The sequence below is a fragment of the Aotus nancymaae genome, unplaced genomic scaffold, assembly GCF_030222135.1.
Source record: "Aotus nancymaae isolate 86718 unplaced genomic scaffold, 86718_ANA_hifiasm-v0.15.2.pri h1tg000076l, whole genome shotgun sequence".
Taxonomy (NCBI): Eukaryota; Metazoa; Chordata; class Mammalia; order Primates; family Aotidae; genus Aotus; species Aotus nancymaae.
Genome location: NW_026988491.1, coordinates 18,672,483 through 18,690,074, shown reverse-complemented (window position 1 = coordinate 18,690,074; position 17,592 = coordinate 18,672,483). Strand labels below are relative to the sequence as shown.

Below are 17,592 nucleotides of genomic sequence, written 5' to 3'. Positions count from 1 at the left end.
TAGGGTTGGGGCCGAGTGTGGCGGCTCACGTCTGTAATCCCAGCACTTTGGGAGGCCCAGGCGGGCAGTTCACTTGAGGTCAGGAGTTGGAGACCAGCCTGGCCAACATGGTGAAACCCCATCTCTACCAAAAATACAAAAATTAGCCGGGCATGGTGGTGGGTGCCTGTAATCCCAACTACTCGGGAGGCTGAGTGAGGAGAATCACTTGAACCCTGGAGGCAGAGGTTGCGGGAGCTGAGATTGAAGCACCACTGCACTCCAGCCTGGGTGACAAAGTGAGACTCCATCTCAAAAAAAAAAAATATATATATCTCCAAAACATTATGCTGAATGAAAGAGGCCAGACAGACGAAAAAGAACACAGACTGCATGAATCCACTTATCTGAAGTTCAAGAGCGGGGAACCTCTGTTCTCTGTTGACAGTGGCTGTGCCGGGGTTGTGAGGGGCAGAAAGGGTCTCGGCTGCATATGAGCACCAGCAGGCTGGCTGGGTGATGAGCAGCCTCAACTGGTGGTAGTCACACAGCGTGCACAAACATGCAAAGTCATCAGACTGCACGCTGAAATGTGTGTTTCCCTCTATATAAAGTAGACCTCAATAAAGTCTTGGGGAAGAGAAAGTCAATACGTGATACTCCTGGATGGGAGAATTTGGATTCTTTACATGTGTGTGAGTTTCCTTCTGGATAACATGGCAGCATTCTATGTGCTTAAAGAGGGTCTTAAAAGCTGCAAGCAGCCAGGTGCGGTGGCTCACACCTGTAATCCCAGCACTTTGGGAGGCTGAAGCAGGCAGATTACTTGAGGTCAGTAGTTTGAGACCAGCCCGGCCAACATAGTGAAAACTCTTATCTACTAAAACTACAAAAACCAGGCGCGATGGTGCACACCTGTAGTCTCAGCTGCTCAAGAGACTGGGGCACGAGAATCACCTGAACCTGGGAGGCAGAGGTTGCAGTGAGCTGACCTGATGCCACTGCACTCCAGCCTGGGTGACAGAGCAAGATTCCATCTCAGAAGAAAATTAAAAATTAAAAAAAAAAATAAAAGCTGCAAGCTATCTTTCACTTCTCTTTAATAGAACTAAAAAAAAAAAAAAGCTGACATTTCTCAAAATAAATAAATAAATAAAAACCGCCTGTAGCTCTTCGGGAAAGAAAAGGGAACTCATTCCAGGGAATACTAAGACTGTGAAATGTTTTCTTGTGTTGCTCATTTTCAAACCTCCAAGCAATTTGACACGAGTTAGAAGTGTGTAGAGAAGTGATAGAAATATTTAATTGATGTGCGATGGAGAACATGCCTTATTTCCCCCAGGTTATACTTTTGAGGCAATCTTACTGCACTTTAGGGTAGCATTTTCAAGCGCGCTGTAATCATAATATCTAAACTAGCATTTTGAACGGTGTTATTTAATCAGTCTGCTAATTTAGCGATCTGGCAAGAGAGTAACCTGTGGTGTTGACGGTAAACGCTAAGAGCATGAGGAGATGACCAAACTTGCCTGGTATTTTAAAACTGTGATGGAAACACTTCTGCCTGTGCCACGTGTGAGCAATACAGGAATCACCGAAGACAGTGATCAACAGCCTTTCACTCAAACGATTTTGGAAGCATCAGCAAACTCTGAGACAAGGGAAGTTGGGTTTTCATTTATTAGCAACTCCTCCGAGTTCTCTTTTTGCATACCAGGCAAAGTAAACCACATATGCACTTTGTTCCCTGAAATATTTTATAGATGAGGAAAAGAGTTTATATAATGGGTTTTTAAAACCCATTATAAGGCTGGGTGCTGTGGCTCAGCTTTAGGAGGCCGAGGCAGGCAGATCACAAGGTCACCAACATGGTGAAACCCCGTCTCTACTAAAAATACAAAAATTATCCAGGCATGGTGGCATACGCCTGTAATTCCAACTACTCAAGAGACTGAGGCAGGAGAATTTCTTGAACTGGGGGAGGTGGAGGTTGCAGTGAGCCAAGATCACGCCATTTCACTCCAGCCTGGGCAACACAGCAAGACTCTGTCTCAGAAAAAAAAAATTATATAGATATATAATAAACATATTACATACATCATGTATATTATATATATGACATACATATGTGCGTATATATAGGTTTTTACATATATATATAAACCTTCATGGAAGACTGCCACTTTACCGTAATACTTTGTCAGTGGGAAATTGCTGCTTTGAACTCTGCCTTTGTATCTGTCAGTACAAAAAAATAACAAGTTGATGTTATTTAGAGCAAATAGAACTGATTTCAAAACTAATTAGAATACATTTTGATTGAGGAAATGGTCTGTCTGACATAAAAGTGCTAGAAATTTTCATTGGTTTGGGTTTGCAACTTGTATGTTAAAATCTGGCCCAGGCTCATCCACATAGCTTATTACCAATCGAGCTCAGAGGTCTGAACAGCTATAAGCAAATTATGCTGTTAAATCAGGAAAATATTAAAATGTAAAGCCCAATTTTACATGCAAAATTATCTTAAGACAGTCAAAATTTCAAATTCGCAAGGAAAGCAGTAAAATGGAAGGGTTGAAAAGACTCTTCAAGTATCAGTGCTACTTAAATATTGATTATAATGAGCTATTAAAATATGAAGCTTTAATTTTTCTTATAAGAAACACTGTTAGGCATAGTGGCTCAAGCCTGTAATCTGAGCACACTTGAGCCCAGGAGTTGAGACCAGCCTGCTCAACAGAGAACCCCCATCTCTAATTTTTTTTGAGGCAGGGTCTCACTCTGTTGCCGATATGTGATCATATGTTGATCTATGTGTGATCCCAGATCACTGAAACCTCAGCTTCCTGGCTCAAGTAATCCCCCCACCTCAGCCTCCCAAGTAGCTGGGACTACAGGTGTGTAACACTACTCCAGGTTATTTATTTTTTTTGTATTTTTTAAGAGATGAGGTCTTGCTATGTTGCCCAGGCTGGTCTCAAACTCCTGAGCTCAAGCGTTCCTCCCACCTCAGCCTCTCAAAGTGCTGGGATTACAGGCATGAGCCACCATGCCCAGCCTGTCATCTCTATTTTTGGAAGGAAGGAAGGGAGGGAGGGAGGGAGGCAGACTGTGGCAGCATTCTTGGACCCTTGTCCTCAGGGTGGCAGATCCATACATCTGTCTCTAATACAGTCTAAGTGTTATCAGAGTCAGCCAAAGTACGCTGCAAAAGAAAAACACTTTTCTATAACTAAATGGCATGGTTTTTCTCAAAATCTGAAAGAAAAATGCAAAATTAATCTTTTTTTTCTCAGAAGCATATAGTAGGTATACAGGTATATTTGCTGAATCATAAAAACGCATCTCTAGACCGGGCATGGTGGCTCAAGCCTGTAATCCTAACACATTGGGAGGCCGAGGCGGGTGGATCACTTGAGGTCAAGAATTTCAGACCAGTCTGGCCAACACGTGAAACCCCATGTCTACTAAAATACAAAAATTAGCTGGATGTGGTAGCACGTACCTGTAATCCCAGCTACTAGGGAGGATGAGGCAGAAGAATGGCTTGAACCCAGGAGGTGGAGGTTGCAGTTAGTTGAGATCATGCAACTGCACTCCAGCCTGGGTGACAGAGCGAGATTCCGTTTCCAAAAAAAAAAAAAAGAAAGAAAGAAAAAAAACCTGTCTCTAAAGGTAGAAACAACCCCAACATCCACCAACACATGAATGGATAAAGAAAATGTGGCGTATACATGCATATCTACACGAAATTGCAACACAGCCTACACACAAATAGAAGGAAACGTTAGGGAACAAAGCTTTGCTGTCACTAGCTTTCTGGCTGCCTGTCCAGGAGATCCTGCCATGTGGCAGATGGGAGCTGAGTTACCTATGAGAGGAGAGGGCTGAAGGCATTAAAGTGTACTGAGTTCAAATCCAGAGGCTGCTCCTCAATCTTGACTGCACACGCAGGCCACCTGGGGACCTTGTAAAACCACAGGGTGGGCTGGGCAGGGCCTGGGACTCTGCACTTCTAATGTATCCTCAGGTCCCTGCACTACACTTGGAGTGGCATAAGATGCTAGGATATACACTGTTGAAAGCATCGCCATGGGCCCGGCATGGTGGCTTGTGCCTGTAATCTCAGAGGGTTGGGAGGCTGAGGCTAAGGCAGGAGGATCACTGGAACCCAGGAGTTCAAGACCATCCTGGGAAACATAGCAAGAACCTGCCTCTATAAAAAATATCTTTAAAATAGCTGGGCATGGTGGCGTGTGCCTGTGGTCCCAGCTACTCCAGAGACTGAGGTGGGAGGATCCCTTGAACCAGGGAGTTGAGACTGCAGTGAGATATGACAGCGCTGCTACCAGAGGAGGGTCTGCACTAGGAATCATCCAGGTTCTTGGTGTTTTGAACAAAGGATTGGGCAAAACGCACAAAGCAACAAAAGAATGAAGCAATGGAAGCACAGATATACTGAAACAAAAGTACCCTTCACAGAACGGGAGCAGGCTCCAGCAAGTTGCTTGAGAGCCCTCGTTACAGATTTGTCTGGGGTTTAAATACCCTTTTGAGGTTTCCCATTGGTTACTTGGTTACAGCCATGTAAATGAAGAAGTGGCTGCAGCCAGTCTGATTGGCTGTGGGAAGGACCAATCAGACGTACTTCCCATTATTTATCTGCCATACAGTGGAAAGGTGAAAGGGTTGAGTAGCCTCTGATCCTTTTGTTACTTGGGTGTGGAGAGGTGTGGTTTCCCTTTTGATTCAGCTCCAGGAAATCAGTGCGAATCAGTCTTAGGTACCCTGCCTCCGGAACCCATTCTCCTGCCTCAGCACCACTGCACTCCAGCCTGGGTGACAGAGTGAGACCCTGTCTCTGAAAAAAAGAAAAGAAAGAGAAAAGCATGAAACAGGAAGTATAGTATGCTATCATTTGTGTTAAAAAAAAAAAAAAAAAAAAAAGGCCAGGCACGGTACCTCACACCTGTAATCTCAGCACTTTGGGAGTCCAAGGCAGGAGGATCGCTTGAGCCCAGGAGTTTGAGACCAGCCTGGGCAACATAGCAACACCCTATCTCCATACATAAAAGAAAAAATTAGCTGGCTGTGGTGGCACACGCCTATAGTCCCAGTTATTTGGGAGGCTGAGGCAGGAGGATTGCTTAAGCCCAGGAGGTTGAAGCTGCAGTGAGCCGTGATTGTCCCACTGCACTCCAGCTGGGGCAACAGAGTGAAACCCTGTCTCAAAAATACATAAATAAGACAATAAACTAAAAAGTTTTTTAAAAAAAATAACATCATTGATTTTTTTTAAAGAGCTGTTGTATTTTTCCCACCTTTATTGCAAAATAAAGATTTTCCGTTTTCAAGGCTCCTAAGAAGGTCAGTCAGGAGTCTTGTTGAGTACACAGCACCATTCCTGACTTTTAAATCAATCATCCATTTTTAGAATCTTTTTGGATCAACGGCTCCTAATTCTCCTTGAAATATATTTCATGTACTAACCCTGTTGCCTATTCTGGCTTAGCCCAGAAGACAAAAGCAGCGCATGCTCACAAAGGGGACATTGGGGGGAGCCCAAAAGGGTCCCCACTAGCTTCACGCACCACCTGGAGCACCTGCTCCCATACCAGCACCTCCGCCAGCAGGGGTACCTGGGCCCTCTATTCTGTGCCCCTGGCTCTGCTACTTCATGTCTGCTGTGGTGTCCTTGACAAATATCTAGTTTGATTGCTTCTTTTTTTTTTTTTTTTTACTCAAGCTCAGAAAAGGTGGAACTTATTTTCTCTGGCCAGAGAATGACATACAGATGGATACGCCCCTCTCCATCCAGTTCTAGAGGCTTCCACCCTAAGAGTGGGAGAGGACCAGCACCTGGCAAGATTCTCCAAACAGAATCAGGGGCTCCCTGGAGAAGGGGAACGGCCCAGCCCTGCAGAAGCCAGGCCCAGCAGCAGCAATGACAGGTCATTTGGAACGACCGCAGGGGAGGGGACATCAGGGTGGGGGCAAGGGGTGGGTGGACACAGCAGGCTTCGGGGTGTCTGAGGCTACAGAGGAGGGTAAACCTGACTGCACTTGCCAGAGAAGCCACCGGTACAGTGCCCTGCGCCTGGCCCAACGCCCATGCTGGAGGAATGAATAAACAAACAGAGGAAGTGAGAATCCAAAGCTGGCCCTGACTTCTAAGCACAGGTCCTTTCCACCCCAAAACAGGGTTTCCTGCTCCCCACCCCCAGAAGAGCAGTCTTCAGTCAGACAGGAAAGGCTAGGACCCTGGCCTGGGAGTGTGGGAATGGAAAGAAAGGGTCAGATTCCAGGGAGTCCAATCCTGGTGTGGCTGCCCCAACGGGTTGTATCCATGCTTAGTTAATCTCTCTGGGTGAAGGTTTGGTGATGAATCCTACTTAGCCTTTACTAGATATATAACATCCCAGGAAATCCCACTCCACTTGATTTCTGCACTTCTTTTCATCCCCAAGGCCACCCCACAGTCTCTTTATGATGTTCCGGCATTTCCAGCAGTAGCTCTGCCCGCTCGGTATTTCAGGGAAATTACGTTTAGATGAGCAGTAATTTCTGGCTATGATAATAAGATCAAAGCAATTGTATTTGGGTCTCTGACTCAATACGGGAAGGTCACCTTCTATTTCACAGTGACAGATGGATCCAGGCTGGCTATTATCTCAACCCTGAGAAGTCAGAATATTTTAATTGACCGGCACATCTATCTAGTGACAAATGTGGGAAATGCTTCATCCATTAGAAACCGATTGATTGAAAAGCATGGGGGAAGTACAGGGAAGAAAGGCTGTAATTTTCACAGTTGGTCAAACTTCATAGAATGTCCTTGCTTTTCAAAAATGATGACTATTTTTCTAACAAGATAATGCTGAATCTCCTTTTGCATGAACGTTTGTTGCACTTAAAAGTTATCTAATGATTTGGCAAAGGAATCTAGTAATTTACTTGTCAGGAAGATGCCACGTTATAAAGCTACAGCTCGGGCACAGAGACAAGTGTGCCCGTGATTACCATTCGCCCCACTCTCTGGCAAAGCATTGTTCATTCTCGAAAACAGGCCAGTTGGTTTGACCCCAGGAAGGCAGAACTGAGACAGCCTCCCACGGTTCAATACTCAAACTGAAATTTGTATGTGTAAATGTCAAAATGGGCCTCACGTTTAATACAGAATTTAATGCCAGCTCCTGCTTTTTACAGCATTCTCCCATTTACAGCCATGCAGGAGAGACATGCATATCTCCCTCCTACTAGAACCCACTGGGATTGGCAGACTCCTACCCACCTCACAGAGCCCAGAGACCACACACCCACCTCTGTCCCTCTACCAACACCCACTGCCCCCTCCTGCCACTTCTGACCTCTTTCCATGTGCCAGGCACTTCGCTTTAATTTCTTGATACTGACAGGCTCGACCACTCCATTTCACAAAGGATCTGTGGCAGGAAGGTGAATACAATTTAGATCTGAAAATAAAAGGAGGATGCTTAAGTCCTAGCTTAACTCTCAAGCTAAAAGGGAGCCCCTCCTTATTCAGGTCCACGCAAAGCCTCTCCTGTTACGGGCATTCTGACAACTACTCTATTGCAAATCACAGAATGCTACCTGGGGAGGACCCCAAAAGCTGAAATAATTCACTTTGGATAACGATAGATCAGTGGTTCCCAAAGTGCGGTTCACGGCCCCCTGGAGATCCTGAGGCTCCTCCGGGGAGGAGGTTTTAACCATCAGGTTAAAACCATATTTATAAAAATGCAAAGACGTTACTTAGTTCCTCGGTTCACTGGGTTGGTATTTGCACTCATGATGCAAAAGCAGCCGTGGGTGAGCGTGCCTGCGCCATAGCAGAGAATGGCAGAGGCACCAAAGCCCTGTGGCCACTGTATTCTTCACCACTGTGCATGGGGAGGGAAAACAAATGTGTCTTTCGCTTACAAATGAAGCAGTAAAATGCTCCATGTCATTATATCTCAGCCCTTTTAACCTGTGTTCAAATGTCCCAGGCAGAGAGCAATTCTGCTGCTCACAGGGGCTCGTATTTCTCCACGAAAGCCCTGGGTGGTTGGTTCCAGACACGAATTTCCACTCTGTTCATGGAACATTGTTTTTGCCTGGAAGAGCGACTAACAAACTATGGTAATTCAGAGGTGGGTATCTGACAGACATCATTTCCTTGGAAACGGATGACGTTGAGCTTCAAGGAAAGCAATTGAGTGTTTGCTGCCAATGATAAAATGCAGGCTTCAAGTGAAACTGGAATTTTTGGAAACTTGGATCCGCCACCATGAGTTTGGCAGCTTTCCAATACAGAGTTCCTAACTTCTAATGGTTCCACTTCTGGTGTTTTGACTTTACAACAGTGTGAAATGGTGGCAATTTCTATGTAATGTACAGTGTTCAATAAACTGCTCACGATCTTCAATGCTTTCTTATAAAATAAGCTTTTTTTAGATGATTTTGCCCAACTGTAAGCTAATGTAAATGTTCTGAGCATGTTCCAGGGAGGCTGGGCTAAGCCGTGATGTCCAGTAGGTTAGGTGGACTTAAAGCATTTTCGATTTACAATATTTTTAAATTACAATGAGCTTATCAAATGTAAGTCAAGGAGCACCTGTACTTAGATTTCCCTGATGCAACGGGTGTTGATATTAATGAATGTGATCTTTTACTTTGCATAATCAAGACATGTTGACATTTGAAGATTTGCATAATTCAGGGAATGAGTATATCGCAATTGACCAGCCTATCATGTTACAAAAGCAAGCCTCGGTAAACGATCTAGTCACAGCGCCAGGTACACGAGTGGATCTTATTGTAATAAATGTGAAGAAGCCAGAGATAGGGTTTCAGATTCCGCACTGCAACTCACCTTTCAAAACCTTTCACTAGTTGAATTTTGGTGAAGTATCAAAGAATATTCGGTTAGCTGAAAAGCCTACTAAAATATTCTCTTTTCCAAATACATATCTATGTGAAGACAGATTTTCTTCATATACATCAATCAAACAGCTTCAACTGCAACAAACTGAACAGAAGCAGATGCAAGAATCCCTCTGGTTTTGAAGACAGATATTAAAAGATCTGCAAAATTGCAACCAATGCCATTTTTCTCACTAAATTTTTTATTTGGGAAATACATTTTCATAAGATGTTATTTAAGTTAGGATATGCTGAGTCTGGTTTTTGTTTTTTGAGACAGAATTTCACTTTTATTGCCCAGGCTGGAATGCAATGGCTTGATCTCAGCTCACTGCAACCTCTGCCTCCCAGGTTCAAGCAATTCTCTTGCCCCAGCCTCCCAAGCGACTGGGATTCATGTGCCTGCCACCACGCCCAGCTAATTTTTTGTATTTTTAGTAGAGACGGGGTTTCACCTGTTGGCCAGGCTGATCTTGAATTCCTGACCTCAGGTAATCCACCTGCCTCAGCCTCCCAAAGTGCTGGGATTACAAGTGTGAGCCACTGCGCCTGGCTGAGTCTGTTATTTTAAAATACTTTAAATTTCTCAGCTTTAATTTCTAACATAATAAGAATTTTTTTTTCGAGACAGAGTCTCGTTCTGTAGCACAGGCTAGAATGCAGTGGCATGATTTTGGTTCACCGCAACCTCCGCCTCCCACATTCAAGCAATTCTCCTGCCTCAGCCTCCCAAGTAGCTGGGACTACAGGCGCATACCACCACGCTCGGCTAATTTTTTTTATTTTTAGTATAGACGGGGTCTCACCATGTTGACCAGGATGGTCTCAGTCTCTTGACCTTGTGATCTGCCTGCTCAGCCTCCCAAAGTGTTGGGATTACAAGCGTGAGCCACTATGCCCAGCCTAATATTACCTTTATAAACAAAAGCTCTTTGGGGGAGGTCCCTCAATATTTTTGACAGTGCTAAGGAATTCTGGGGCCAGCTAGTTTGAGAACTGCTGTTATACACACTCATCTGATGAGTCACTAAAAACATTAAAAAGGAGGCAAAGGAATTATTTATATGTAGTTTTTACTACTGGGTTTAGAACATTGGGTGCTGAAAATAAGCTTTAATAAGCCATCCCAATGTTGTGAAGGTCATCAACTATCTTCATATTTGTAAATGGGCACTGATGGCTCAAGAGAAAATTTCGGAGACAGCATCATAACTGGATTCAAAACATGCCACATCTCAAACCACTCAGGCAGAAGAGAAGATGCCTGCACTCTGAATAATTGCTGAGGACTCTAATTAAAAGTGACTCTAGGCTGGGCACAATGGCTCACACCTGTAATCCCAGCACTTTGGGAGGCCGAGGCAGGTGGATCACTTGAGGTCAGCAGTTCGAGACCAGCCTGGCCAACATGCTGAAACCCCGTCTCTACTGAAAATGCAAAAATTCGCTGGGCATGGTGGCGTACGCCTGTAATCCCAGCTACTCGGGAGGCTGAAGCAGGAGCATCCACTTGGAGACGGAGGTTGTGGTGAGCCAAGATCCTGCCATTGCACTCCAGCCTGGGCAACAAAAGCAAAACTGTCTCAAAAATAAATAAACAAATGAATGAAGGTAACATCCGTCTATTCCATCTGTATTTCTACAAGGTTATATACTCAGGTTGGCCACTCTCCTCCACCTTGCTTTTCTTCACTGGGACAACAGGGGATTGTGCCTCATATTGGCAGTGGTCCAGTATCTGAGCCATATGAGAACTTGCTCAAGGTCACATGGCTGGCCAACCACAGAGTTGGGATTCACCCAGTCGGAGTCACAGTCAAGGAGTCACTGTTTGACTTCTTGTACATAATATCCCAGACAGGCAGAACAATCCACTTACAGAGTTAGAAATCCTCTAGCCTTTACCTTGGGGGTAGAAAGACCGTGAGTGGCATCTATTGCTGAATACACCAAAATCTCCTTTGGTGGAAGAAAAACCTGAGGAAAGCAGTGACTGGATTTGGTAAACAGCCCCAGCAGGGCAAGACCCAGGGCGCCTGACCTGGGGCTCACTGCTAATCCACTTTCTCTCTTTTTATTTATTTATTTTTTTGAGACAAGAGTCTCATTCTGTGGCCCAGGCTGGAGTGCAACAGCACAATCTTGGCTCACTGCAACCTCCACCTCCTGGGATCAAGCGATTCTCCTGCCTCAGGCTCCCAAGTAGCTGAGATTACAGGTGTGAGCCACCATGCCCGGCTAATTTTTATATTTTTTAGTAGAGACAGGGTTTCACCATGTGGGCCAGGCTGTTCTCGGAACTCCTGACCTCAGGTGATCCGCCCACCTCGGCCTCCCAAAGTACTGGGATTATAGGCGTGAGCCACCACACTGGCCCCACTTTCTTTTTCTTTTTTGAGACAGGGTCTCACTCTGTCACCCCGGCTGGAGTGCAGTGGTGCAATCGTGGCTTACGGCAGCCTTAACCTCCTGGGCTCAAGTGATCCTCCCACCTAAGCCTCCCAAGTAGCTAGGACCCCAGGTGCCTGCCAACACGCTCAGCTGTGTTTTTGTAGAGATGGGGTTTCACTATGTTGTGCGGACTAGTCTAAAATTCCTGGGTTGAAGCAACAATCCTCCCTCCTTGGCCTCCCACAGTGCTAGCATTACAGGCGTGAGCCACTGCGCCTGGGCCTGAGCCACTTTCTGATGGCTGTTCCCCCAAAACTTACCTTCTCTTTGAACATGTTCAGATGTTTCCACTCCTGATCTGTCTGAGCCAGGGAGAAGTGAACCAGCCAGAGAAGCCATGAGCGCCTGGGAGCGCCCACGTCTCAGCTCCAGCCTACTGCTGCGGGTAGGAATGAACGTTCTTTGTTTGTCGAATCCAGTTTCTCAAGAGAAGCTAGAAATTCGCAATTCTGAGTACAACGTGATTTTAACACTGTTCGTTTTATTTAAAACACAGCTCACCAGTTTTTGTTCTTTGGACTAAGGAATCCCCTTTTCTCTCCTCTTCCGTGATCTTTAAACATATGGTGCATTTAGGCACATCTAACTGTCCCAAAGGTAAATTTATCTAGTCTTTAAAAAGAGAGAATTCAGGCAGGGCACAGTGGCTCACGCCTGTAATCCCAGCACTTTGGGAAGCCGAGGCGGGTGGATCACGAGGTCAAGAGATTGAGACCATCCTGGCCAACATGGTGAAACCCCATCTCTACTAAAAGTACTAAATTTAGCTGGGTGTGGTAGCATGCACCTGTAGTCCCAGTTACTCGAGAGGCTGAGGCAAGAGAATCACTTGAATCCAAAAGGTGGAGGTTGCAGTGAGCCAGGATCGTGCCATTGCACTTCAGTCTGGCTGATAGAGTGAGACTCTATCTCAAAAAAAAAAAAGAGAGAGAAAAAATTCAGAAATTAAAGTGAGTTCCTTGCCTAAGGAGCTGCAGGGGCGTGGTGGGAAGGACATCAAAGTGTAGGGCCTTTGCAGGAGTCACTCTACGGGAAAATGTGGCCTGCCTTATGGCAGATCCTTACCAGGTGACTGTCCTTTGTGCTTGTTGCTATGGCATTTGCAGAACACTCTGCTCCCTCACTGGGTCATAAGACTTGTAGATGGCACCCAGGTACACAAGTGCCTTGTGGCACTGCGCGGCAGGCACACCACTAATGACACCGTTTCTAAAAGGTCATAGTGTGTATACCGACAGCACCACAAATTCACGGTAACGGAGGAGTGATCCATCACAGCTGTTCTTCCAGAAGCACCGTGAAGATTAGGTTCACCAAAATCAATCTTGTTACAAGTGGAAGATGATGGAGCCAGCAGGCTTCCGGCATGAACTTGGCAGCATTCTCCGGTGGGAGAGGCCAGCCGGTTTCATGGCCCATCCCTCGCCAAGGAAAGGAAGAGGTTAATTAAACAAATACCCAGCTGTCTTCCAGTCCAGAACATTCAGGTATTTAGAAAAGAAACAGAGTAACATTAAGATGGAAAGAATCACTGAGCCAAGGGAGGATTTCACGGGGGATTTGGTGAGGCCTTCCACCTTTCTTTGCTCTCTAAAATAGCAGCTATGCAACTCCTTCCCACAGTGAACTCACCTTATCTTTGGTCTTTCGTGGAAAGCACTTTACAAAGTGCCTTTGGCTTCATGCTCCAGTCTGCCCACTTAAGACCCTCACGTTTTCACCCAGGGCCTCCACTGTTTTCACTTCGTCTGTGGAGGAGCAGCCTCCTGCAGAATCCACCTGCAAATTAAACGCTGCAGCCGCATGAGTGACAGCTGGCCCCCGTGAGCTTTAATTAAGGAGTTGGCTACAGAGAGCTGGGGTACCCCGGACTTGCTTCATTAAACAGGTGCTTTTCACAGATGACCCATTTGCTGGATTCTCCATGGACGTGGCAGATGATTTCTCAAAGATCATGGTGCTGAGTCTGTATTGTTCATTTTCACTGTTCTAAGTTGACAGTCTGAACATGACAGTGTTGAAACATGAGTTCCTGATTTTGTCACAAATGTGAAACTATGAAGAATAAATCATTTAGGGGGAAAAAAGTACTTTTTCCCACGTTCCTATTAAAAGAAGGCAAAACTGTTTCTTTTTCTTCTTTTATGAGATGGAGTCTTGCTCTGTCACCCAGGTTGAAGTGCAGTGGCACAATCTCAGCTCACTGCAACCTCCACCTCCCAGGTTCAAGCGATTCTCCTACCTCAGCCTCCCGAATAATTGGGATTACAGGTGCACACCACCATGCCCAGCTAATTTTTTTATTTTTAGTGGAGGCAGGGTTTCACCATGTTGGCCAGGCTGGTCTTGAACTATTGACTTCAAATGATCCACCCACCTCGGCCTCCCAAAGTGCTGGGATTACAGGCACAAGCCACTGTGCCTGGCCAAAATGGTTTCTTTTTATATATTCTCTGCAAACCCCCTGCAGCTTCTATAGGCAATGAGAACAAGACAGTCCTGGGGCACCTGAGTGTGGCCCGGGGATAACATGGGTCCCGGACTGAGACCCAAATCTTCAGGTCACTTGGCAAAGACATAAGTTGTGGGGAGGACTGAAAGTGACGGGGACTCAGCCCCAGCTCAGAGAGAGAAAAAAATCAGAGAGTAAAGCATCTGCGAAGGCCTGTGGGGCACCTCCTGCAACACTAGACTTTTTGATATGGTGCCACTTTTTAAATTCAAAGGAGGTTTAACTTTCTTCAAATACTTTTCTTCATGTGTGATTAAGGATATCCCCAAAATATTAGAGATACTAGTGTGAGGCAGGATAATGTCCCACACCCCCACCCAGCCGAAGACGTACACCTCCTAATCCCCGGAACGTGTGAAGGTGACAGGAACGTGACACGGGGAGCTACAGCTGCAGGTAGAGTAAGGCTGCCCATCGGCTGACCCGGAAATAAACCCCTGGATCACCCAGACAGGTTCAAGGTCGCCAGCAGAGACGCAGAGGAGGCAAGAGGGAGAGATGGGGGACGCCACGTGGCTGACTTTGAAGACGGATGTCGGCCAAGGAATGCGGTGCCTCTAGGTGCTGGCGAAGGAGGGGGATTCCCCCTTAGCGCCTCCAGGAGGACGCAGCACAGCAAGACCCATGCTGGACGCTGATCTCCAGATTACAAGATGATTCGCGTGTGTTGTTTTCAGTCCCCAGGTTTGTGGTAACTGAGAGCAGCCCCAGAAACCGCACGCACACTCATTCCTGCTGCCATTCGCCTGTAGATAAAATACCAGGTTCCCTCTTTGCCTCAGTGTCCCTAACGTTACACAGTTCAGGTATTTCTCCCTCGCCACTTCACACATTCAAATGGCTCGAGCCCTGGGGCTCTAGGCGCCCGCTGCTGTGGGGCCTCCTCTGACACCAGCCGGTGCATCGAGGGGAGTGCACCCCTCGATAACGGCAGGACTGAGTTTCCCCTGGGGCCAAGCTCCCTTCTGCTGCCCAGCTCTGAAAACATCACGCCTGGTACATGGGAACCAAACACAGACTCGCAGACACTGGGCAGGTGCGTGTGAGAACTCAGGAGGTCCTGGGGAAAGGCCAGGCGGGACAGGCTGGTGGGTGAGAGCAAAGCACATCCATGCTGCCTCGGAGTGTGTCTTTAACATTTATTGACGGGGTTTCCCACAGGGTTGCAGCCAAAGGATCACGGAGCCATGTTTCCTCGAGATCAGTAAGTGACGCGGGTGCCCGCCTTGCTGCTGCCCAGGTCGCAGAGCTCGTCCTGTAGGGGTGTCGGCTACAGGAACCTTATCCCAGCTCCAAACTGGACACCATCACATATCCTAAAAAAATGGGGGAGAGATCAGATGCGGTGGCTGCTCTGCTAGCCTGGCCATCTTCATGACGCCTCAGTGAGCCTGTGCCTCTCAGAAGGTGCCGCCTCCCCTTCCCTCCTCCTCCTCCCGTGGCTGCCGGCCTCACCCTCACCGGCCCAGCTGCTTCCTCTTTTGCTGGTTAAGAACCTTCACCAGCTGGTTAAGCCCTCAGACAATGGAAAAGGGAAAGGACAGACCCACATCCTCCTGCACTGCTCGCCCCTCCCCTCCTTTACATTCCCCCATTCCCGAAGAGGAATACAGAGGGCCGGTGAGAGGCGGAGCACGCAGGGAAGGAGCAGGAGGGACACGGCGGGTAGTGAGGATGGGGGAGAGGCAGGGAGGAGGACAGAACTTAAGGTCTGCCCAGCCTCCAGAAGGTCCTCGGGCTCAGGAAGCCGGCAGTACCCACAGTCCTGCAGGGGTTTAGCCTGCCCACCTCTTACACCTGATCCTGACCCCAGGAAGGAAGGGCGCAAAGGTCACACTGGTTGCCACATCTGCTGTGAGCTGACCCTCTGCAGGTGTGACCCCACACAGCGGTAATCACCTGCTGACAGACCACCAGGCCCATTTTCAGAGAGGAGCAAACAGGCTCCAGCCACATGGCTGCGAAGTGACAGGGAAGGACTCTGGACCTGGCTCAGGCCACCCACAGGCCTTGCTCTTTCCAACACACTGCCCTGCCCCAGCTCAGCTGAGGATGCACAGCTGAGGGGCAGCCTGTTACCCTGACTGTGCCTGCAGCAGCTCTGTCTGCCTGGAACCTGTGCACGGAGCAAGGCCAATGCCGCCCATTTGGGACAAGGTGGGCCTAACCTAGGGACCTCAACTTCAGGGAAAATGATATTCAGAAGCCCACACAGCCCAGCCAGGGCATGGTGGCACACACCCTTTTTGCAAGCCATGGGCAAATTTCTAGAAAAGACCAACCAACAAGAATGGCTCCTTTATTCACGATGCTGGTGCCCTCGCCCAAGCTGAGGATTTGGAGCACATGAAAACTGGCAGCAAGTTTTTCTTTTTCAACCTGACTCTGAGCAAGAGAACACAATATCTGACCCATGAAGAGATTCAAGACCGATACTCATGAGTGCCCTGGCCGGCCTCCTGCAGGATGAAGGGTGCTTACTAACCGGCCCCAGCAGCGCAGCCATCTCACCAGAAGCCAGGCGGCCCCTTTGTGATGACAGTAAGCCACACCCATGTCCTTAAAACACAAGAATCCACATCGAAACCCAGACTGTGTTTGTACCATTTAGTTGTGTCACATCTAAACATCTGTTTTTATATTGTACACTCTCGGCTCCTTCAGTCTATAGGAGCTAAAAAAGAAGTCAAGCTCTTGGCATATATAATTCAGAAAACAAGCAAGCATTCCAGCAAAGGCCCATTCACTCTAACTACAAACAGATTCAACAACTTCACAAGCATAGGTTTATGTTCAGAGACCACAGAAACATGTCACAGAAAAAAATACCCACTACCAACATTCAAAGCAACACTGTGAAGTTGCACAAGACCAGGGCAAGTGAGCCCTGGCACCCTCCAGAGACAGAGTCTCGAGCACCTGCCTTCTGCTCTGTCCCCCATCTCTCTCCCTCCCCCATGGCCACTGTCTTGGTGCAGGGCTCTTGGTCACCTCCCATGTTCTTCTCACCGAGCACTGCCAGTGCCAGCACAGGGTCTGGGAGTGTGATGTTCGGAGGCTTCTGAAGAACTTGAAGTGTGAGGCTGGAGGCCAGGAGGCACCCAGCAAGGGGTCTTTTGAGAAGGTCATGCCAACAGCACCTTCGGCACCTTGCCCCCATCTCCCACCACATGCCAGGAGCCGCTCCACCAGGCTCACTTCCAACACCAGGTGCTGTTCTAGTCACGGGGACCTCAGCGGTAAACAAGGCAGATGAAGTCCTGAGCTCAAAGACCCTGGCATGGGGTCTTTGAGGTGGAAAAGGCCAGTGGGGCTGGAAGGCAGAGACGTGGGAGCTCAGGGCCTGGGTCTCCCCACTCCCCCTTCTGTTCCAGTAGGACATGGTTCTACCCAGCGCCGGCCGACACTGCACACCTGCACAGCTTTGCTCCTGCCTTCGTTAGCCAGGAGCACTGTCCCTGCGTGTCCTCTGCAAGCACCTGGCTGTCTTCCAGGAAGATTCATCTCAGGTATCCACTCTGGAAGCCCTCTCAGCACCTTCCCCAACCAAGATGATCCGCTTTGCTGTCTTCCCTGCTGCTAACTGTGAGCTGCCCTCCCAAGTGAGCCTGCCTGATTCAGCCCTGCATCTCCAGAGACCACAATCCTAAGACATGAAGTGACAGAACACTGTTAGATCCCAGGGACAGTGGTGCCATCAATCACATGCGGTATAACATTCAGCA

At 47.5% G+C, this 17,592-nt stretch overlaps 1 protein-coding gene and 1 long non-coding RNA gene across 3 annotated transcripts in view; both read right to left on the bottom strand.

The window, feature by feature from the left end:
- Positions 1 to 1,641: 1,641 nt before the first annotated feature.
- Positions 1,642 to 9,590, bottom strand: LOC135271275 (uncharacterized). The gene is made up of 2 exons (XR_010339402.1): positions 7,347 to 9,590; positions 1,642 to 4,840 (listed from the first exon to the last, which is right to left on the bottom strand). It is a non-coding gene; the product is annotated as an uncharacterized LOC135271275 (long non-coding RNA).
- Positions 9,591 to 14,992: 5,402 nt separating this feature from the next.
- SAMM50 (SAMM50 sorting and assembly machinery component) overlaps positions 14,993 to 17,592 on the bottom strand; it is a 40,255-nt gene continuing 37,655 nt past the window's right edge. For both annotated transcript variants that reach the window (XM_064368192.1, XM_064368191.1), the window contains exon 15: positions 14,993 to 15,183. In XM_064368192.1, the coding sequence (XP_064224262.1) occupies positions 15,138 to 15,183 (46 nt within the window). In that variant the 3' untranslated portion in view covers positions 14,993 to 15,137. The remainder of the gene's footprint in view (positions 15,184 to 17,592) is intronic.